At 40.6% G+C, this 22,951-nt stretch overlaps 1 protein-coding gene across 6 annotated transcripts in view; it reads right to left on the bottom strand.

Moving 5' to 3' along the window:
• Positions 1–22,951, bottom strand: part of JARID2 (jumonji and AT-rich interaction domain containing 2) — a 218,544-nt gene that overhangs the window by 22,490 nt on the left and 173,103 nt on the right. For all 6 annotated transcript variants that reach the window (XM_080609914.1, XM_080609911.1, XM_080609912.1 and 3 more), the window contains 3 exons: positions 13,778–14,007; positions 5,586–6,603; positions 723–1,225 (listed from right to left, as the gene is read on the bottom strand). In XM_080609914.1, the coding sequence (XP_080466040.1) occupies positions 723–1,225; positions 5,586–6,603; positions 13,778–14,007 (1,751 nt within the window). The remainder of the gene's footprint in view (positions 1–722; positions 1,226–5,585; positions 6,604–13,777; positions 14,008–22,951) is intronic.

Raw genomic sequence — 22,951 nt, 5'->3', positions numbered from 1 at the left:
ATCTGGCTTCATTTCCTGGTGATGAAAGTGAGATTGGAAGGGGAAGAACAGCGTATTCCTTTACTGGGCAGACACTCAATACTGTATTTCTCTCAGAGCACAGCTACACAATTCAACACAATTCAAAATTGCACTGCGAGTTGCAGTGCCAAGTCCTGCTCTAGAGAAGGAGACTGCCAAATAAAATACAGTTAAAGAGTCAGCATTCCTTTGTAAATGGATGTACTTGATATGTGGAGGACTAAGCGTCCATGTGACTGTTAGCGCTGAGCAAAATCTGGCATCGTGGATGAAAATACTGTTTGCATTTCAATTCGCCCTTTCTAAATGTAGTAGTATTTCTAGTGATGTTAGTTTTGATGTGGAGCACTACTTCGCTCAACAAGAGACTTGCAAGAAGAAGCAATAAGAAAGCAGAACACTACTTTAAATGTCACTAGAAAATGAAAATAAACACTGTCTGCAAGGATAATTGGGCAGAGCTATTCAGGGAGCCTCTCACAAGGAGATGAAGGGGGTTAGAGCCCAGTGCATCCCGCAGGAGCCAGGCAGATCAGGATAAAGCTACCAGACTGCTACAATAGCTGCGGGCTGTGCTGCTGCCTCGGGTGGCACTGCAGCCCATCAGCTCCCTCCAGCCAGCTGGGTTTGCACCCGGATGCAACCCAGACAACAGCATCACCAGTTCTGCAAAACAAAATGGGCAGAGCCTGCCTTGTTACCTTGTATATACACTTGTGTAAGTCACTAAGAACTCCCTCCTCCTCCTCCTCCTCGTCTTCCTTCGTGGTCTCCTTTTCCTGAGCGAAGAGCCGCCGCCTGCCCGTCTTCAGTGGGACGTCGACCTCTTTTAACTTGTTGCGGAAGCCATTTTTGTGAACCACACCATTGATGAGTCCATTTTTGGGCTCAAACCGGGGCAAGGAATGGAACTTGTAGGCATTCTCCAAATGTCCCTCCAAAGGTCCTTTCCTCTTCTCCAAGATTTCCTTTTCCAGCAAGACCTCCTTCTCCAGTTTCTTGTGCTCCTCAGGGGAGAGGGAGTCGTAGGAGAGCAAGTACTGGCAGTAGGCTTCTTGCAGCTTGGCCAGCCTGTCCTGTGCAGTTTTGGGGATGCGCAGCATGTCTGCCAGCTTGTTCCATTTCTTGAGGTCAGTCACTTGCTGCATCCCCCCCATCTCGTTGATCAGCTGGACGAAGCAGGCCAGGTCGAGCTCGCAGCCTCCTGGGATCCACGTGTGCCAGGCAGCAGGGGAGAGGAAAGGGAAACACAGAAGCAGGTTAGGAAAGCTGTAGGCAGCTCATATCAAGTGGTTAACCAGGCACATACAGGACATGCCACTCTTACGGCTCCAAGTCACCTGGGCACCGGAGCAGGACTGTCCCTATTTTGCCATTTGCAATAGTTAAATTAGCTCTCCTCTTCAAGTTTTGCTCCCCTGTCTTCTCAGACCACCCTCCTCCCCAATATCTCCTGACACCCATTTTTCCCCGGTCATTACCCAGTGGCCGGGCAGATAAGAGTTGCTCAGCTCTCTAAAAGCTTGCATTCTCTCACTCTCCCCTTGCCTGCCAGAAGTCCTATGTCTGATTTACACCAGGAAAAATCAAAACAAACGTCAGGATGAGTAGTACTGGCAGCCAAAAAGAAAAGTACCTATTCTTTCTGGAGGTGAAACATCAATTATCGCACGTTTCCACAACACCTTGAATACAGTTAGTATTTAAAAGGAGCACAGTAACATCATTAATTTCACTAGAGGTAGAAAAATCCTTAAAAAAAAGCCTAGGGAGGCAGGGAGTTGTTTGGGGTTGGTGCCTGCAACTGCATTGAAAAGTTCCAGACACATTATTCTTCCAGTCTGAGGCCATCCATATTTTATTCTCCATTATGTTTTTCTATGTTTTAAGATGACAAGCACATTCCAAACTCCAGTCAAAAAATAAAAATGGAGGATTATACAAACTGCAGCATAAAAAGCAGCCAAATGGACAAGGAACAATAAAAGAAACATCATTAAGATTCTCACAGAGCAGAAACAAATCATCAGTAGAAAGAGTGAAGAAACGGACCAAAGACCATGTACAATTCAACAGGATACTACTGGAGGAAAAAGAGAATTAATACAAAACTCATGTTGACGTTGCTGATGCCACATTGTCTCTTCTTCCCCTTTTTCTTTGAGAAAAGTAAAGTATCATTATAGCATCGCTGTTTCAGAGCATTTAGAAATGTTATCATACAACAGAGAAGTGCAAGAAGCACTGTTATGGTAAACATTTACTGCCAGATGCACAGCTACAGCATTTTAAGGATGCTATAGCATCTTGCTTGCTAGTGCAAGCTGCATTACTTTCTTCAAACTACCCTGAGCTGCATCACAGATGCTTCACAGCTGATCCCAATTTTCCTTCTTCCCTCTGCTTTCCTCTCTTCCACCACATGTGCCAATCCAGTGAAGAGGGAGGCTCAGCAGTGTAAACCTGCATGCAAGATTTTGGGATGACAATGGTTATGGTTTGAGGCAGAGCAGTGCCAGACGCCAGTGTTCTCCAGTGGGAGAACTAGTGCACACCCACCTTAAGGTCCTAGTTTCAACACTGTTTATGAGCTATTTAAGATAGGTGTTTTCTCCTGCATCAAGGAAGCGATTGCTCATAATCACAATGCAATATTAGAGCTCGAGTAGCACATCATTCAAACAGTGCCTCACATATCTAGCAGGTCCTCCATAGGGCCAGCTACAGCTATGGCTTACAAAATGACACTGCTCACTAATGCTGCCCGCACAGTGCTGGGCAAATGTGTGAACAGAGGGAAAAGAATCCAAGAGTACAGCTTTGAGGAGCATATGACAAGGGTGCAGTCAAGGGCTATGAGGAAGCAGATACATTAAATTTAATTTAATAATTTTGGGGGTGATGTGGGTGTTTATCAAAATGGTTACGTCTTGAAGCTGAGAAAAGTGAAACACCATTAGAAAATTTAGAACAAGCAACCCGAGTTTGAAAGGTTTTCTTTCTTTCCTCTTCAGTCTTTCCCATAAAATAACTTTCAAGCTGGCCTCTATTACAAGCTGTTACTTTTTTGGTCTAGTATTTTATATGCACAGTTCACAAATAAGCTGAAGGCATAATGCAAGATGACTTTCCATCTCAATAGATTCAGTGACCTACATAAAGTTGAATAACATACTCCCAACTTCAAAACAAGTGTGGTCCAGGTTTAACATTATACGTGTTCTCCAGTGGGACAAATAGTGCACACCCACCTTAAGGTCCTAGTTTCAACACTGTTTATGAGCTATTTAAGACAGGTGTTTTCTCCTGCATCAAGGAAGCGATTGCTCATAATCACTATGCAATATTAGAGCTCGAGTAGCACATCATTCAAACAGTGCCTCGCATATCTAGCAGGTCCTCCATAGGGCCAGCTACAGCTATGGCTTACAAAATGGTCTCAATTACAATTCCATTTCACACAGTCATAACTTTTGGAAGCATTTATATCTCAGGCTGATGTTTTCCAGGATTGACCTAAACATGTTGCTTAAACTTTCCTTGAAAGGCTGAAGTGAAGGGACAGGAAAAAGAAGTAGTTTTAACCCCATTTATAAACACCTACAGCGAAATGGCTTAAATAGGAGACCTGGCACATGTTATGCAGGAACAGCAACTCTGGTTTTGGTTGGGTTTTTTTTTTTAATTGTCTTAATTTCACAAGGTCAGGAATATTTTAAAATCGCCTAGTGAGCAAGCTCATTTAAAAAAAAAAATCTTAGATCTTTCATTTAATATCAAACCCTGGCACTACACAAGTTGTTGGCAAAACTCCCACATACTTCAATGAAAATGTGACTTGGCCACAAAAGGAGGGACATCTACGCATGTCTACTTAAATGAGCGGGCATTTATCACCACATATTATTTTATCTTTCTTGCTGGAGGCAACAGATTTCTCATCTTTGGTGATCTCCAGCTTCTTTTCTCCATTTTGGTTTAAAACACAAGATAGGTAAGAAATAAACTGCAGAAAGGATACATAGGATGTACATTTTATAAGAGACCACAGTATGCTTTGGTTATATGGCACCCAGCAGAATAGAATCCTTGCCTATTAATTAGGCTCTTAGGTGCTTAAATAATACAAATAATTAACAGTAATGCCAACCTAATGCCAAGTAAAGGTATTTCATTAAAAAGTTAACATTGTTCCAGGAGCGTTAATCGAGCTGTCCTGCACATTTTCTTCTCTCTCTTGCCAATGTAAATGTAATTCATTATTCTTCTCTATTAGCATACAACTATTGCATACGACAGGCATACAAAATGTTCACTTATTGCTGCTTGAGTGATTTTAATTTTCAGATTTCCTTGAACGTTTTTGCACGGCTACTGCAACAGAGTGCTAACCCTCGTTCCTCCTCCTTAAATTCTGTCATTTCCCTGTTGTGCCCTGCATCAGTTCACCATAAACTCTGCAATCTCTTTGTGCTCTTTTATGCATTTTCATTCACTTACCATATGTGATATAAAATAAAGTTTGAAAACTGGGTGGGGAGTGAGGGGGAGGAAGAAGTGTTGTGAACAGTTTAAACAGAAAAGCATGTGCTTTAATCCAGCTAGTGTTGATAGCTGCCTGTGATCGGATAATGCCTCAAAGGCAAAACTCCAGCATTCAGTTGCAACACACAGGTCCTGTGAGCTCTGACTCAAAACACTTCAAGAAACAAAGGGAAGGGCTAACAAAAATTAAAACCACAATTTTGTCACTCTGTCATGGCTGCAAAGGCAGTAGAGCTGCAAAGGAGGTGGCTCATTCAATAGTTCATTTGTATGCTGCTGTTGTCATGTTGTTACAAACTATTGTCACATTTTTATCACGTGTCATATTTGACAGCAGACCATAAACCAAGAATTCTGTTAAATAAGTGATTCTCACTCAGGCATTAGCCCTGGCAGACACCTGCTGGGAGAAATAATGAAACCTCCATTTTGCAATCAACCACATTTTACTGCCTGTTCTTGACACTTAATGGTTGTTAAATGTCAGCAGGTCACTGCAAATTTGTGATTTTAAGTGTCTGAGTACCCAAACAGAAGTCAGTTTTCTTTCCCCCTTGGTTAAATGCTTTTAAAGGAAGAGGAAGGTGTGGGGGGGGGAGGGAATGTATTAAAGCTTGGCAGTATTGCAACCTGGATTTGGAAAACATATTTGAAAAGGTCTGAAAAATATTCTGAGGCACCATTTAAACCAAGGCTATCAATATCCATAGTTGTACTACCTACAGAAACAAACAGCAGGGAAAAGAGAAGATCCTGAAATCTGGTGACCAAGACCCCACATAACATTCTTTCCCTGGGTGAAATAAAGAGCTGTCAGGAGGAAAGTGGCAATATAAAGTCTCCCTGGAAAGCTCTCCGACAACCTACCTGCATTGTGCCTGACTGGTGGATAGAGAGATCCAGAGCTCTGCAGTGTTAATTGAACAGGGGTTCATTAAGCATAAAGGCAAATGGAGCATGAAGTTGTATATGGATACTAACAAGCAGCGGCAAAAGGCCAATGAAACCACAGCCCTTACCTATGAGTGGGAGTTCGTCCATGGTAATGCCCTGAGATTTGAGGTGCTTCTTGATACAGGCCAGCCGCTGCACGTTGGGTCCCCAGCGCCTGCCTAGCTTGTGTATGTGCTGAATCTGTGTCACAAACCGCATTTCATCATTTAGCTTGCACTCAGGTCTCCAGTCTGGAGGAGGAATCACCCTGCACATCCCATACTTCTCTACCTGAGCTCGGACTGACTCAATGTATATCAGTGGGTCATGAAATTCCTTGGTGGAGGGCCTAAGGATGGGAATCTCCCCCAGCATCCCCCACCCAGACTTACTACTGCCCTTTTCGTGCTTTCCCATTGAGTCTTGTGGCTTGTGCAAGGACTCCGCTTGAGAGGTAGAACGATTTTCACAGGAGGCATTTTCAGTTTTGCCATGTGCTTGTTTCCCTGGCGTACTCTTTCCAGCAGTGGCTCTTTTCGGCCTATTTCTTTCCAAACTCTTCTCTGGCACTTCCTTTTTAAGGTGTCCATTCAGGAAAGGCTTTTCTACGGCTGCCTTTTTGCTGGCAGCTTCTGCCAAGTTGACGGCCCCTTTCATTCTCTTGGTGGGCGACTGTATTTTGTCTATGAGATTCGTCTCTTCCAGCCTCCTCTTCGAATTGCGCAGCCCCTCCCTTAACTGTCTCCCCACCTCCTTAGTGCATGTCTTTTGGTTCAACTTGCCATTGACTTTTACACCATTAACAGCGGTATTGTTAGACTTGGATGCTCCAAGGGATAGCACCTGTTTGCGGGTTTTTGCATTGCTACTTTCTATTTTCCCTGAGATTGTGTGGTTGACAGGTGAACTGGGTTTGTGGTGATTTAGTTTGGTTTCCTTGACCAGTTCTTTCTTGGCTTTGGTGTATGTGACAGTTCCCTTTGTCACTGTTGCAGTGTACTTCACAGTTTTGGACGGTGAAGGTCTGACTTCTCTCATCTTTTTGGCACTGGCTGCATTTGCACTCGGAGATGACATTCGAGTGATCCCGTTGACTTTAGAAACCTGCAATGCCAGGAGTGTTGCATGGGGAGCAGAATGAAGGAAACAGAAAACAGAAAAGTAAATTAATAATGTTACAATTAGCCACAGCATCCCAATCACTGGAAGACCATATTCTGCAGTCCTGACTCCTTTCACTGTCTCTTTTTCTGACCCTTGCACACTATCTCTCTCCCATGCAACTTCCGTTAAAGTGCACACACAGTTTACTACTACTTAGCAGACAAACTAGCCGGTGTATTACTATCTACTCTAACTGGAACGGGCTTGTTTTGCAAAAAGCACATACTGAGATTCAAAACAACCTCCTATCTGTACATGCATGTATATAAAAAGAAATACCAAACACATGCACCAAACAGATCAGGACAGCCATAAAGGATGCAGTTTGTGATACATATGAAATCCTGGGAGGCATTTTGTTGCTGAAGACATTAATTTGAAATAAAAATGCATACAGTACTTCAATGCATGTTTTTAAAGTTTGGTATCTGGGCTGTTTTGCTGACACATTTTATTAGCTCATATTCATCACTCACTAATGTGTCATTGCAAATTAGAATTGCTGGACTCCTCTACTTTCTATTAGGCACTGAATATCGAGCTATGAAACTAAAATTTCTATTTTAACTATGAGACATGTTAAGCACTGAAAGCAATCCTCAGCTTCGAAGGGACTGTGATGACTCAGCACTGAGCCCCACTACTAAGAAAATTAAGTTCAAGTTTAAACCTCAAACAAATTTCAACATTTAAACAAATTTAAACATTATCTTCTCACCTCCTTAAACTACAAAGAAGGAAGAAAAACACATCCAAAAATCACGAACATTGATAAAAGTGCTCAAAGTGTGAAAGCGTACAGTACAATCATCCCCTCACCAGCACTTGGGTGAATGACACCATTCCTGCGAAGTTATAATACTTCCCTGTGGGATTTCAAAATCCTTGCCAAATTAGTAAGCATGGCAGCTTCTTTCAAATAAATGGAAGAATTGTAGTCACTTGTAAAGTAGAGATAAAATGTTATAAAATAGGGATGAAATAGCAACTGAAAAGATCATTATATGGTCTTGTGTTACAGAAGAGGAACTGGAACTTGAGGATTCTGCATATACACACATACTTATGTGTACATATTTATTTACTGTGTGAATTTTCTCCTCTGTGCTCCAGAAGCTGGAGCAGATGTAAAGCCCTTTTAAAATCCATCCATATTCCTGCCCTTCCTGTGTTTCCAAGGTAGAAAAATTCAGGAAAATCCAGTTAACTGATGAAATAAATTTTATCTTGAGCTTTCCAAAGACATAGAAGATATCATCTGGAAAGCAAACACTTGCTAACAGAAATGCATGTACCCATTTCCCTTGAAATTCAGGCAGTACTCTGCATTTGAAATGGGGGCCTGGGTTTGACATTTACAGCACTTATTCATGCCGCAGAGCAGACATGGGTAGAGAGCTGGTGAGACATTGCCTCTGGCCTGCAGCAGTCAGAACAAGCGTTGAACATCTCTGGCTTTATAAATAGCCAGAAACATTGATTACAGATTTCATCTAGACTAATAGAGAAGAATTGATTGAGAACTGGAAGGGGAAGGTAATCTGGGTGACAGTGATCACGAAATGAGTTTTCAATTGTAAGATGTGACAACAGTAGAGAAAGGACAACAGATACAAAAAAAGGGGCAAACTAAATAGAAAAACACCTGCAAAAAAACTAAACCGAAGTAATTCCCACTCAGAGAAAGGACACAAAGCAACAGCCATTATCTATGTTCACAAAGTTTTCTAATGACTGGAAAATTAGAAAATAATCACAGTAACAAGTGGAAATACAATTATGTGACTAATGGCAAATATACAGGAACAGCAAAAGCATGCATGGGTAAAACCAGAAAGGCTAAGGAGCTAAAGAAACTTCAGTTAGCAAGGGACATAAAATGAAACACAAAAAAATTATAAATACCTTAAAAATACAAAGACCAAGAAGAACTGCAGAGATCAACCACCACACAAGAAAGGAAAACAAATCCAACAGTTTCTCTAAAGTGTTGGGTCTTCTTCTGCATTAGCCTTTTTCAAAAATACCACTGACTGAATACTTACCAGATATATAACATAACCAATTTCAGCAAAGGAGCTAGGAAGGCAACCCCAGCAAGCTAAAATGCACCTAGGTAACTTAGAGCATGGCTCCTGGAAATAAGTTGAGGGCAGGCAGAGTCTACCTAACTTCAAACCCTAAAATCATTCTGGAACAAATCATCAAACAGTTAATTTGTAAACGCACAAATGGTAAGAAGATCATGTTAAAAATAGTAATAATAATAAAACCAACACAAACAAAAAAACCAACCCACAGTTTTGCCAAAGCAGCACATCAAGCCAATTTAATCATCTTCTGACAGACACCTGGCTGAGTAGGCAAAGAAGCACCTCCACTTCAGTAGGGCTTCAGCCACTGTCCCACTGTCCCACATGATGCTCCATCAAACAAGCTCCTGAGATATGTCCCAGGCATAATTACTCTAAAGTGGCTTCACAGAGGACTAAATAAAGTCATCCTCAAGAGAAGCTGTTGTTGTCATAGTTCATTGCCATCCTGAAAGGACATTTCAGGTGACTTTCTGCAGGGATTTGTCTTGGTCACAGTTCTACGATGTATTTCCATCAGTAACTTGGATTATTGTAAAATTTGCCAGTGACACACACCTGGAAGGGGCTGTAAGCACTCTGGAGACAAGGTCTAAATCAAAGGCAATCTTGCAGAACTTATTTCAGAACATTTCTACAGTAAGAGGAAGTGCTATTTTTAGGAAGCACAAATCAAATACATGTAGTGAAAGAACAATACTTGGGGACTACAGTGAGCTGCAGAACTCGATGGCAGCACAAAGCACACAAATCGCTTTGAGACCTATCATTAAGAACATCAAAAGCAAGGCACAGGAGCACAGGCTTTCCTAAGCAGGGCTGGACCCAGAAATGGGCTCACACTGTAAGAAAAAATACAGATAGTGGCACAAGTCTAAAGGGACGGAAAGTGCTAATGTACTTGGAAAATATGATCTTTACTGAAAATCCCAGGGAGCAGGGCTTATTTAGTCTGTAGGATGACTATGGGACAACTCAGTAACAGTCTTCTGATGCATAAGGGGCATCTCTGAAAAGAGACAGTAAATCCTCTTTCCATGCTCACTGGGAAGAGTGAGAGGAAAAAAATCCACTTTAATTGTTTGCAACAATGATCTGAGACACAACCAGGAAAACTTGCTCCTTAATAGAAAACAAAACCACTGGAAGAAACTGTCAATGTATGTTGCGAAGTCTCCTCTATAGGAGGTTTTCAGAGGTTTTAAAGAGGTCATAGCCATATTACTGTGCAAGTCAAGACAACACCTCAGAGTGAGCACTCAGGATACATGGAGGTACCTTGTTGCTTCATCCTTCCTATGATTTTTTCTGAAGAAGCTGGGACCAAAAGCCTGAAGGGCCATCAGGGGCACTCCTTCAGCAAGGGGGTGGGGTCACAGGGCCTCTGAACAAAATACAGTCATGGAGAAAGTACTCATGGAGAAAGGCAAGATCCTTGCAGCTCCTCCTCTTCAAAGGAAAACATGCACCATCACCTTTAGGCCAGAATTAAAACTGCCAAGATAAAAAACTCTGGAAAACCACTTTCATTAAGAAAACAGCAACTTATCACAACTGTTTAGAAGTGTTAGAATACCTTCGCACAATGAAAGCTTACATCTCTCGGAGCCAAATCTTGAACTGAACTGTCCCCCCGAGCCTCTTTCTCTTCAGACTAAAAAACCTCAGTTCCCTCAGCTGCTCCTTTTAAGACTTGTGCTCTAAACCTTTCACGAGCTTCATTGCCCTTTTTTGGACACACCCCAGCACCTCAGAGTCTCTCTTGTAGTGAGGGGCCCAGAACTGTACACAGGATTTGAGGCATGGCCTCACCACTGCTGAGCACAGGGAGATGATCTCTTCCATGCTCTTGCTGGCCACACTAGTTCTGATACAGGTCAGGATGCTGTTGGCCTTCTTGGCTGCCTGGGCACAAGCCAGCCAGACCCCTCTGTACAGCCTTCCGACCCTCAAGCATATCAACACTTCTGCCCAGTTTGGTGCTGTCTGCAAACCTCCTGAGATTGCACTCGATCCCCTCAACTAGATCATTGATAAAGATACTAAACAGAACTGGCCACAGCACTGAGCCCTGGAGAACACCACTTGTGACTGGCCACCAGCTGGATTTAACTCCATTCTCCACCACTCTTTGGGCCCAGCCATCCAATCAGTTTTTTACCCAGTGAAGAGTACACCCATCCAAGCCATGAGCAGCCAGTTTCTCCAGGAGAATGCTGTGAGAAAAGGTGTCAAAGACAGACAACACATACAGCCTTTCCCTTATTCACTAAGCAGGTCACTTTGTAGTAACAAGGTGATTGACATTAACATTACATGACTCTAAGTCTTGAGCTAAAGGTGAAACTAGGGATATGACTATCTTATCTTTGCTTTTCAGCTATCTTCTCATTTTTGCTGACATTCGTTTGTCTTCAGGTCACTCTTTGCTCCACTTTACTGAACACCTGCCTTGTAGTAAAAGACAGTACAACAGATTTTAAATTTTGCTGTCTTTTCAAAATCAAATGGGACTAGCACGTAGTCTTGCAGAAATTTGTTTGCTGGATTTGAACTGCTTTGCGTACACACTTTTGCACAGCACCTAGGATCCAGCTTCCAGACACATACACACACATATACAAACTAGAGCCAGCAAACAACTTCCTAGATAACAACCACAGCAGTAACAGCAAAATTAGCAATACCAACAACAGTTCTGGAACCAAACAAATTCAAGTTATGCAACTGATCTTAAATTCATTCATAAAAATACTTCAGTGTTGGTATGAATTTTACGAACTAAATTACCATATTAGACCAAGAGAGGGCCCCACTGAACTACATTTCCTCTGCCCACAACCCCTCTGAAGTAAGGGATTTGGGAAGATAGAAAGGGAGGAAGAAGGAGTGAGGGAACATGTGACAAGTGCAAGGGCACACTAGAAAAGGAAAGAAAGAAAGATAAGAAAAAATAGAATTTCAGTTGATTTCTAGTGTTCTGCCCTTATTTCCTGTAAGACTGAACAAAACAAAACCACACATGTAAATAAATGTCTGTGTAAATGCACATGAACAAGCAGCAAAATCATACTCTAAACAGGAGGAACATGAGGCTGGCACCCTGGGAAAGCAAATCTCCTCTTGGAAAATACTGAAAAAGTCAACAAAGACTCAGAACAAGGGCAGGAAATTTAGTAATGCCACCATAACTGGTAGGTCTAATGTTTTGCACAAAGCTAAGGCTTTCTGTCAGGCAAAAATGCATAATCCACCCTTTATTAGTTACAGCCACATTTTTATTAAAAGTAGTAAGAAAGTAATTATGTTCCTGTGGGTTACAATAGAAAATTGAAATGCCAGACCTTTTCTAAAAAGGAAAAATAATAATTTAAATTTAAAGAATCATCATTTCAACTTACAGCCCCTTATTTTCTGAAGTTTGAGGACGACACTCTGTGAGACGCCTGTGTGGCATGACTGTTACTTGTACTGCATTGCTTTAGAATTTCTCTCCATTTTGCTGGAAACATCTATCAGTAACTCTACAGAGCAAAACCCACTTGGATCCTGGAGAAAAGTCTTCTACATCTGTCTTTTCCTTTCCAAGAACTACCTTCACAAGAGACAACAGTTTACTTTCACAAGGATTTTAACCATTCACACTTGGATGATACAACTTTAAAGCATTTCACACAAGTGTTCCGGTGAGTATAAATAAATTAAAAATGAAGTGCATCCTTATGTTTTGGGAAAACTGTTCAACATGAGGAGGTCATGGCAGAGCATGTCACAGCAAGGACCATAGGATGCTAGTAGTCATAAAAAAGAAAGCAGATAGGATGCAAAAGAAGGCAGGAATTCAAGCTAATAACTAGGTAAGCAAAAATTGGCGGGGGGTGGGGGGAAGAGAATGGAAGTCTTAGAGAAGTACAGAGATATATACTGTAGATAACCTTCAGGATCTTGAATTTGATCTAGAAGGTAACACAAATCCAGTGCAAGTACAAGGCATGAAAGACTTCCTTGGCAAAAGCATCACTGGTCATTTCGTTGTTTTAATTTCCAAGCCTATGACTGAGAGGTGCCATTTAAGGCACTGATGGCCCTACAAGGTGGCAATTCCAGCTCCCCTGAAGTCCAGGCCAGTCTACTTAGAAGAAAACCTTTAGATGCCAGCAAATAAAGACTGGCTGTAATTGGCCTGTTGCGAATTAACCACTGAAGAAGAAAGAAGGAAAAAAAAAAGGCAGCAAGCTTTCTGTACAGCACTACCCTAGCACAGGACCCTGCTATTTTAGCAGACTTTGATCCAATTATCAAAAATAGATGGAGATATATCCTGCCCAAATGCCAGTCTCAACCACTGAAGATTGGTCTGCTAAATTTCCACACCCTAAACTCGTGGCTAAACAGCCACAAGTCAGGCTGAGACAAACCTCTTGCTGAATTTTTTCGCTGGTTTTCAAACAGGTAACATGAAACTCTAAATTACTCTCCACCTGGTATGTCCACTGTGAAGGAAGCAATATCCTGCAACATGTTCTTTATGCATAAGCCAAAACATTTTTTTCCAGACTCCAAGGCTTGTGTTGCCCACATGCAATACAAGACACCTGAGAGTAATGTCAGCTTCTCTACAAAGCCAGCGAGCCCTAAGATAACCCAAGCAGACCTGCTATACACAAAAGGAGTTCATTCTTCCATGTGCTGCCAGCCTTGGACTATCAGTGGAGAGGCCAGCAAGACTGCCAGTTAGAAAGGTTTAATAAATTGTGATGTGAACTTTACTCTTTCATACGTACACAGTGGATAATATAAAGACAGGCTTGTACAGCATGTTTTATCATACTGACTTCCCATATAGGTATCACACTTCTTTTATTCCTTCTTTCTCTCCCACTGAAAACTAACTCCCTGCTGTCTCCAGAGCATACTTTTAAGGATTGCCATGTTTGCTCTGTGCCAGCCAGTGGAAAATGGAGCTAGCACCTTACAAGTCTGCATTTCCCATGTGTCCACAGTAGGGTACAATTCATTACCTGTTTCCTTAAGTCCTGAGCCGATCTATGGAGAGTGTGGTGGTTGTTAGCAGTAAGCCCTTTCGTAGAGGAGCCAGTGTTTGTAGTAGGATGGTGATTAGCAGCAGCCTGATCTTTTCGGCTTTCAGCCTTATGTTCGCTGTTCCTCTCCTTCCCTGGTGTGGCCTCTTTGCTTTTGTGTTTTTGAGCAGGTTCTTTCTCCTTCGATGATTTGCTGGACCCATTGAAAACTGAGGAGAGAGAAAAATCAGACTATTAAGGAAAAAAAGGAAAAGAATAAAAAAAACATACAAGACAAAACTCTTCATTCAAAACAACCCAACTTTCTCTGCTGTTGGTGTTGGATATTTAGTTAGCATCTTCTTGTAGCTAAAGTAACATCAATACAGAAATAGAAGCACTATTTTGCATATTTCTTTATATGAACAGATTTACTAAAGTATTTCCTTTGCCTATTAACACACGCTATCCTCAATATCCAAATTTAAGCATACAAGGTATATTACTGATTTGACTGGCCTAAATTTAGACCTATCAGTTTGAATTTTATTTGTGGCAGTTTTAATTAATTTTTTGCTGTTGCAGAGAGGGAATTCTAAACATAGCCTAAGCAGAAAGGGGGTTATTTTTGCATTAACATAAAAGAAAGGAAACGTTCCATGAAAAAGCATGTTTTGTTTTTGTCAGTACCCAAACTGCTGAACCAAACTGACAGACAAGTTGCAAATAGAAAAAGGTACTTCTGCAAAGACAGGAAAATACCAAAACTGGTTTGGAACATGTCATATAAAGTAATGCTGGGACGTAGGCTGAGTGCCCTAGCCTTCTGCTGAAGTGAAGGGATAAGAAGGCACAGAACAGAAACCCTATTTTTTGTACAGTAAATATTATACAAACATATACAAGTCTATCTCAGCAAGTTTTATTCCTGTCCTTCCGTGGAAATTAATTAAGAATAGCCACTGCTCTTCTGTTGTCAGGGAACAAGAAAAGCTGGGGTTAAAAATAAACATGCCGCATTTCTCTGTTTGTTTGTTAATCAAAAATGAGGAGAATTTATGTCAGAGTGCTTCTTCAGAGAAGCACTTCACAGGTGTACAAGGCTTGTGATCCCACACCCACAATGGCAAGTGCCCTCCTGCCTCCTCTAATCCTGGTATTTGCCCCTGCCTTTTTTGCTATGGTTTAGGAAAGGATGTCAATAAGAAAATTTAGAAATACTGAGTAGCACAAGTGTCTAAAAATCATATTTATTACACACACCATCTGTTTGGGAATATTCACTAAATGACGTTATTGTTTTCTTCTGAAATGAAAGCCTTCTTTTGTCACTAAGCATGATATACCTACAATACATATCTTTTTGTCTGAATTATGAAGCTTTGCTGTCTCTACAGATGCCCTCTAGCATTACATTAGTAGCAAACAGTAACAGCAGTAATAATAAGCAACCAACAATCCTACCTACCTCCAAACCTTCCCAACCATCTCTCTACCTTCCCCCACCACACCTCCAAAAGCCAAAACACCAGCAAGCTATTAGACAAATCTGTTATTCAGGTCACTTATCGTATTCAGTCAGTCATAAATGTTGAGGCAGATTATGTAAAAAATCAAATATTGCGATTGCTTTTCCTCCTCTCTTCTTTCCCTCTTGTATAAATTGAGTAAGAACAAGAGAAAAACCATCAGCACTGAAGTCACCGCAAATTCCTCCATGGCTCCATCGTTCCTCAGGAGCAACTGGCGCTGCCCAGGCCAGCCAAGAATTTCTCATTGGTTTCCATGAAAGTCATGTAACCTCCGTGTCTCATTTCCAGTGATGAAACTGATAATAATTGCCAACCCCTCTCAGGGAGTTCATGACAATACATTTATCCTCCTTCGTAAGGAATTCTTACATCAGATGGAAGGTGCTGCAAATACACCAAGCATGACTATTTGTTTTTAATGAGACATTGCACAAACAACCAATAGCAGCTTGGTTAATATGCATTCCATCACTGCTGGTGATATTTTCCTTCAGAGGGAATGAACTGTATATATACTGATCTGTTCACAGCCAAAAAGCCAAAAATCCCTGTGCACTTTTATGGTTTACTGAAAAAAAAAAAAAAAAAAGAAAAAAAAAAGAAGGAAAAAAAAAAGAGGGAACATGAGACAAGGTATATTTTATATGCAACAGCTCATTAATTTTAAGTGTCGTGGGAACCCTGCCAGTTTTACCCTCTGAGTAATTATCTTTTGTCTTAATTTGTAAGATTCTTGAAAAGGGGAAGAGAGAAATGGGAGAAAAAATGTTCACTCTCACAAGAAAAGCTTAAAGCCTGAAAACACAATAAAAAGGCAGAGATGTAGATGCAAAACAGTCCTAGTCAAGCTGTCTCTAGTTAAACAGTAGTTGGTATCAGTTTCTATAAAAATCAGTATGTGTTTCTTCCAACACCTAGACTATATTGTTATATCCAGCTAGATAGGTATAAAAACCTTTCTGCAACAGTAAGTTCTGCAAAATCCGTTAACATAGTATGTGAACAAGTATAAAAATGTTAACTTGATCAATTACAAAACACTGTCACAAGCTAACTGTTTAAGGGGGGGTGGAGGGTGGAAGAATCCCCTGGACTATAATTTTGCTCCCATCTCAGTAAAAAAGTAGACAAAAGTTATTTAGACAATAAGTAAGTTATTTAGTACAATACAGGATTAAACTCTGGCCCTAATAGCTAGTAAGACAGTTCAGTGAAAAGATTAAATCACCAGGAAAGGCCAAAAAGCCCCCAAAGAAATCTCATTGTTGAAGAGCAACTAACCCACTTCTCAAAGGAAAGTAAACAATAAGACACTCAAAATCAAAAAACTCCACATTAAATATTACTGAGACCAAACCTGATTTAACAATAAAATTATTATTAATTCTTTTGTGTCTTCCTGCAGCAAATTGCGTTCCTCTTCATGTCTGCCAGTTCTTCGGTATTTCTGAGGCATTCAGAAAAGCAGAAAAGGTGTAACTTATGCTTTACAAAGCCAAGATACAGGTACGTCCCAGCTACAATCTCCCATCCTGACTCTGATGACATCCAATGTTCTGCTCCCAGTTATTTTTTCCCCTCAAGAAAGAGTAATTTCGTGATGAAATCAAACTTTCATCCTTGAAGCAATAACTTCATTACAAAGCAAAAGGAAAAAAGAAAGGAAAAAAAAACCCCACCCAATTCACAAGTGGCAAAACTCACATTATTAAAACAAATCTTCTCGTCTTGAATTATGATTATTTTATGCTACTTTAGGCAGCTCCATATTTTCAGGACAGCTTTTAGTCAAAGGTAAGAGCACTACTAACAAATAATTAAAAGTGCAAGTAAATTATTAGTGTTCAGACGCTTTCAAAAGAATAAAAATCTTTTTATCTATATCTATCTGAATGCTCATTCTCAAAATGCCACGTCCTCGAAAGCAATTATTATTATTATTAAGCTGAAACAATAGGAGTCCCAGAGTGAAATACTTGTGGGTCGTTTTGTTAGCAGTGATGATCAAATTTAAAGAAACTGAACTACTACATTCAAAACTCGCAAGCACTGGGGGTTTTTAAACCACTGATACAATTCACGGCAGCAGAGCAAACCTTATGGCAGGCATGATCCCCACAGATGCACCACAGTGCTTTCTGCATCAGGGGACTTGGACCCCAGGCACCAATATTCATCCAGGATCCCATACAGGGACTTTGGGGCATCTCATTTGAAACGGTGATAAAGAATCCCTATGGCAAACCAATGCAAACCGTGCACATTGTGAATGTACTAGGTGAAGCTATAATAAAGGCTAAAAAAATTTTTGAGCAAGTAAAGCCACACATGCTCAATTACTACAGATTAACTAAGCATTTACTACAGGAATTGACACTGCAGTGAGCAATAAACATGTATGGCATTTTTAGCAATTTTCTGAAGTACTCCTACAAATTAATATTCATGCAAATTTTCCATAGGATACATCCAGCCAGGCATTCTGAAGCCAATTTGTATTACATACAACAATCAGGCTTTCACTGCTTAAGCAGCAGAATTGCAGGACTGGGTTCAGCCAACTGCTGACTCCACAGGCTAAGCTTCCTCTATCAGGCCCTCCTGGAGATTATCCCTGCACCAGATACACTTTATATTTGAGATAATAGGGGAGTCCACTGCAGGGACAGAAGAGTACTGATGTATGAACCCTTTTGCTTTATTTCAGTGTTTGGAAGACAAAAGGCATGGACCTTACATGTACACATATGCCACATGTTGCAGAGCTTGTGCCGCATAAAGCAAGTGGTTGCGTATTCATAAAACTATCCAAAACAAAGAAGGAAGATAAGAGTGAAAGGGAGAAGTTTTGTTTTTAGAAGGAGAAAAGGGAACCTTGCCAATGTTGTGAACCCGAGCCAGCTATTCCAATGCAAACCTCATGTTGTTACATAGATCATGTTTGGGAAGAGATGTAATATTAATCAAGTTTCTGGCATTTAAGTATCCGTTACTGTACAAAAACATTCTTGCTCTGGCTTTAATTCAGTTTTAAGTCACTGTGAAAACATTTATGTGGCTCTCAAACTGCCTTAAAGGACCCAGGCAATAATTCTTTCTCCTTCCTGGAGGAACTAAAACAATGATCTACTTCCACAAAACACAGATTTTTAATTCTGCCAATTGTTTTCCTTAAGTGTTGGGTATGTTCAGACTTCTATAAACCATTTCCAGAGACAGAAGCTGTCTTCTGGAGCTCTCCCAACACTACCTACTCAGGGTCAGTGGCAAAGGCGTGCTTCACAAGAAAAGGATGCCACAACATCATCTGCAAATGTGTGGTACCACTGCTTCTGCACTTCCCCAGCCCTAACCCAAGGCTATGCAATTTGTCAGTGGACTACAATTTTCCATAGCTGCATGCTAACAGAAGTCAAACGGGAGAACCATGGCAGACAACACTGCATTTCTTCTTGACACTATCAATAACATAGCTCAAACCCCTGTGCACACAGGGATATATTGGGCCACTGAGAGGAGCACTACTGGTATGAGACACCACATCACAGTTTGCAAAAATTCAGTGCAAAGTGTCTTGTCTTTGAGCAAATTCATTACTCTCACATAACCATTATGACACAAACATCATCAAAAGGGTCACTCGCTAAGCAGCAAGTCCATGCCGGAAGTGTTTATCTGTTACCACGAGTCTCTCACCGGGACAACAATTCATTTCTTTTTTTGAGCTCCCCTATTTTTCCAGCTCCCCTATTCTTCTGCACAGGTCATACATACAGCTACTGAAAATCTGCAAATCCCCAAATGTGTTGTGCCTGATTTGCATATTTAAATATGTAAATTACTGCAAAACGGGTAATTTTCATGTTACATATTTTTGCAGAAAAATTAAATGTGCAAAAATGTTTATTGCAACAATTACTGGTTCCATGGTATTTCAACAAAAGGCTGTAAATCATCAAAATAATTGCCTACCCATTAACTATTGTAGCACTCTGCCTGGAATTTTCTCATTCTGCATTTTAGCTGGATGCAAAAAAATATTTTTCTTCTAAATGTTTACCTCTTCAGGATTAATTTCCCTAAAAAAGATGCATGAGCCTGAGACTCTGTCTTATGTAACCACCCACAAATATCAAATTTAGTTAAAACCAAAGGTACATAAAGAACTGCAACCACAAATCAGAATTATCTCACAATACACTCGAACAGTACTGTCTGTAAAAGATGTGCCATCTAAGGCCAAGATATACAAACACTGCACTGAACTATATCCTGAAATAAATAAGGAAAAAGAAACCACCTATCTACGAACTTTTCCTGTATCATCTTTGTTACTACACGTGTAAGGAATTTACTCTGCTAAATCATCCACTGCAAATTGAGAAGTGAAACATTCTTCTGTATTTCTGGTAAGTGAGGAAGACAGCACTACAGTATAGTATTTCTAGTGATGCCTGCTTACTACACACTGCTGCCAGGTCTGTTTTGAAATGTGAGCCTAAAGAAAAATGGGGGCTGTACAATTTTCTTCCCTGTTCATTTCAGGCAAAAGACATGCAGAACAGTTTTATCTGACCTCATTAACAGAACACAGCATGGACCAGTAACTGTTTCTGACGTAGTAGGTTTTCTGACACACCAAAGATGGTTTTCTCCAGCTAGGGAAACAAGACTCATTCATGAAGAAGCCTAGTTACAAATAATGATGGCTAACTTTGTTTTCCTAAATGTAAATTAGAATTAATTGTCTGTCCCAGGTGTCTGAAGACAAACATGACATTTCCAGGTATGCTGGCCCAGCTGTGCACTTCTCTCCACCTTTGAACTGCTGGGCTGGTGGGAGAAATACCTAATCCTGCAATCATCCTCCTTGAGGAAATTAACCAACCATCATTAGAGGAACTGCAGTCTGCTGCATGCAATTTCAAAGTTGTCTATGCAACTGTATCTGTGTACACGGCTCCTCCTGAGGCCCTCTTCCAGTCCACAAGTCCTTTCAAGTAGAGTAACACCTATCCCCCTTTTGTTCTTGTGATGGGACTGATAACCCAACAATTCCTTAACTACATCTTCCAGATCACAATCCCAGCCTGCCTAACAAAACACTTGGCACCTGCAAACATTTTCCTTCAGGAGCCTGCAGAGAAAACCTCCCATTGTGCCACAGAATGAAATCAAAGTAAGATTTATTTAGTTGTGAGGAATTCAAAGAATTGGTTTTAAAGGAACAGAGACCTAAGTCTGCCCTCTTACCTGCAACTCAGAATTTCCTTCAAGCAGCAGGGAGATGTAATTTAGACACAGTACCTCCCTGGAAAGACTCACACTTGCTACATACGGCTTTTCCACGCTCCGATGAATGTGGGGGATAAACACTTCTCCTGTCAAACATTTTACTTCACTTTTTAACGGTTGGATATATGTGCAGCACATCAAAAGTACTAAGAAAGGATGATGAAAAAGCACAGGTAACAATCCGATGCTTTAAATATACCTATGTAAGTAGTAAGGTTGGAAGGTGACAAGTCAGTTGAGCTAATTACCTCAATTTGTGCAGCAAGCTATGCCATGTGTTTTACATGCTTCTTATGCATACTGAGGCATTTTCAATTGAGTTAGCTACCCAAAGGTGGCTCAATAGGCTGCATTATAATAAATAGTTTGGTGTGCAACCCTAATAATGCTCTATATTGGCATCAGAAGAGGATATTGACAACTGACTTCATCCAGGAAAGCTGTCTGGCCCCCACTTAGTATAAAGCAATCATTTGACACTATCTAATGACATTAATCAGGCTCTGAACTTCTGTTGTTGTATGTCATAGCAAACGCTTAGCATTTTCAGGTCCAAAGTGCTTGACTATACATTGTATATTAAAACCAAAAGACTTTAATTCACTAAAAATAGACTCTCACGCTAGATTAAGTTCATTTGCTGCACCCGTCCCTGGTCTGCCTTTGTGTGTGGTCTCATTTAAAACAGACACACATGAACCAGAACCTACTTTATTCACACGAAACAAAAATACTACTGGCTGTCAACCAAAATAACAGACACCGAAAATGGGAATACCCCTGGGTAAGGAAACTTTAATTAAAAAAAAAAAGGGGGGAAGAAAAAAAGAAATCACAATGACGAAGAAGTAGCAGCTGCCTTCTCTGGGAATTCTTGTTTCATCACCTTTGTCAAAACATCTCACATTGTCTCCTATGTATTTTATAAAGGTCTTTCGCAGATCTGTTAAAGCAGCAGCTTCATTTATGCTCACTCTGATCTATATTGATAAAGATTATGAAGCCATTAGATGGCTCATTAAGTTTGCCTTTACTTACCCCCAATTAAGATTTCAGGTGTCTCTGGTTTTGAGCTAATTTCAAAGTGGCTGCCATCTGGGACATTCTCAAGGAATACGATCAGCTTCTTTTGTAATGATACATCACATTTAAAACTCTAAGGCAGCAATTCTCATACGTGCAGTCTCATTTTCCATATGTAGAGCTTTGTGCCTGTTATTTTGGGGGGTTTACTTAGAAATCAATCCAAAGTGCCATGTTTTGATCCACGGCTTTTAGAGCATTAAAGCTCCTGCTCACAGCTGACAGCTGAAATGCTATTAGGCCTAATGTCTTCTTGCACTTCTCTACAAATTGTTCACAAAAAGAGAGCTTCTGAGTTTTGGGTGTGCAATGAAAACCAGATTCAGGCCTAGTAATGAAAAAGAATTCTGGAGTATGTAAAAAGGGGGTCCTTACTAGGAAACTCCTTTTTGAAAAGCAGAGATGAGGATTAGTAGAGTGTAGCAATTGGGATCTACTAATCTCTTCAGAGCAGACTAGCACAAAAGAATAACAAAAAAAAAAAAGCAGGCACAAGTCACAGCCATCTCTCAAAAACTGCACTATAGAGAAACCTTCCTCTCAGTCCTCCTACGAAGAGGAGGACAGCGGAATGGACAGTCACCAAAAGGAAAGATTTTCATGGTAAACTAATACTGAGGAAGGGAACAGAGAGCACAGGCTCCATTTTGAAATTATGTCAGGCAGCGAGGGCACAGAGTTCTTATGATACAAAAGCTCTTGCTGGAGAGAGAACCACATCACACAGGACTTTGGCAGTGGAGCATTATAGCAGGCTCACAAAATTTTTAGCAAGGCTTTTAGGTCTTCCATTTTAAACTGGGCGATGTTGCAACATCATGACAGAAATACTGTGGAATGAATGCAGCTTTTGTTGATTTGCAAATAAATGACTGACTTAAAAAAGCTTCTTCCATGAAGTCTTTCAATCAACAACACAAATTCAGTATCTCAACCTACTGCAGTTGTGGTATCAATATTGCATGTGAGAAATTAAATGTTGCCCCATCACACGATTTGATAACACGAATGCTTAGATTTAACTTTGATAAAATACAATCATTCTAGATTAAACATTAGTCTCAAGGAAGCCAGAGAAAGAGCATGACTGTGTGTGTCTACACATACATGTGTGTGTATGTGTGTGCATAAACCCAGTATGTGTGCACATGTGTAGATAGATAATCCCAGCCCTGTAGTTATAGTCCTGCTACAGATGGAGTTCAAATTGTCAGGAAAGGCAGGTTAAAGTAGAAGATGCTAGCACTACATCTCACTCAACTTT

The sequence above is a fragment of the Psittacula echo genome, assembly GCF_963264785.1.
Source record: "Psittacula echo genome assembly, chromosome: 2".
Taxonomy (NCBI): domain Eukaryota; kingdom Metazoa; phylum Chordata; class Aves; order Psittaciformes; family Psittacidae; genus Psittacula; species Psittacula echo.
The sequence above is the reverse complement of the archived record's forward strand: the minus strand, read 5'-3'. Positions and strand labels throughout refer to the sequence as shown.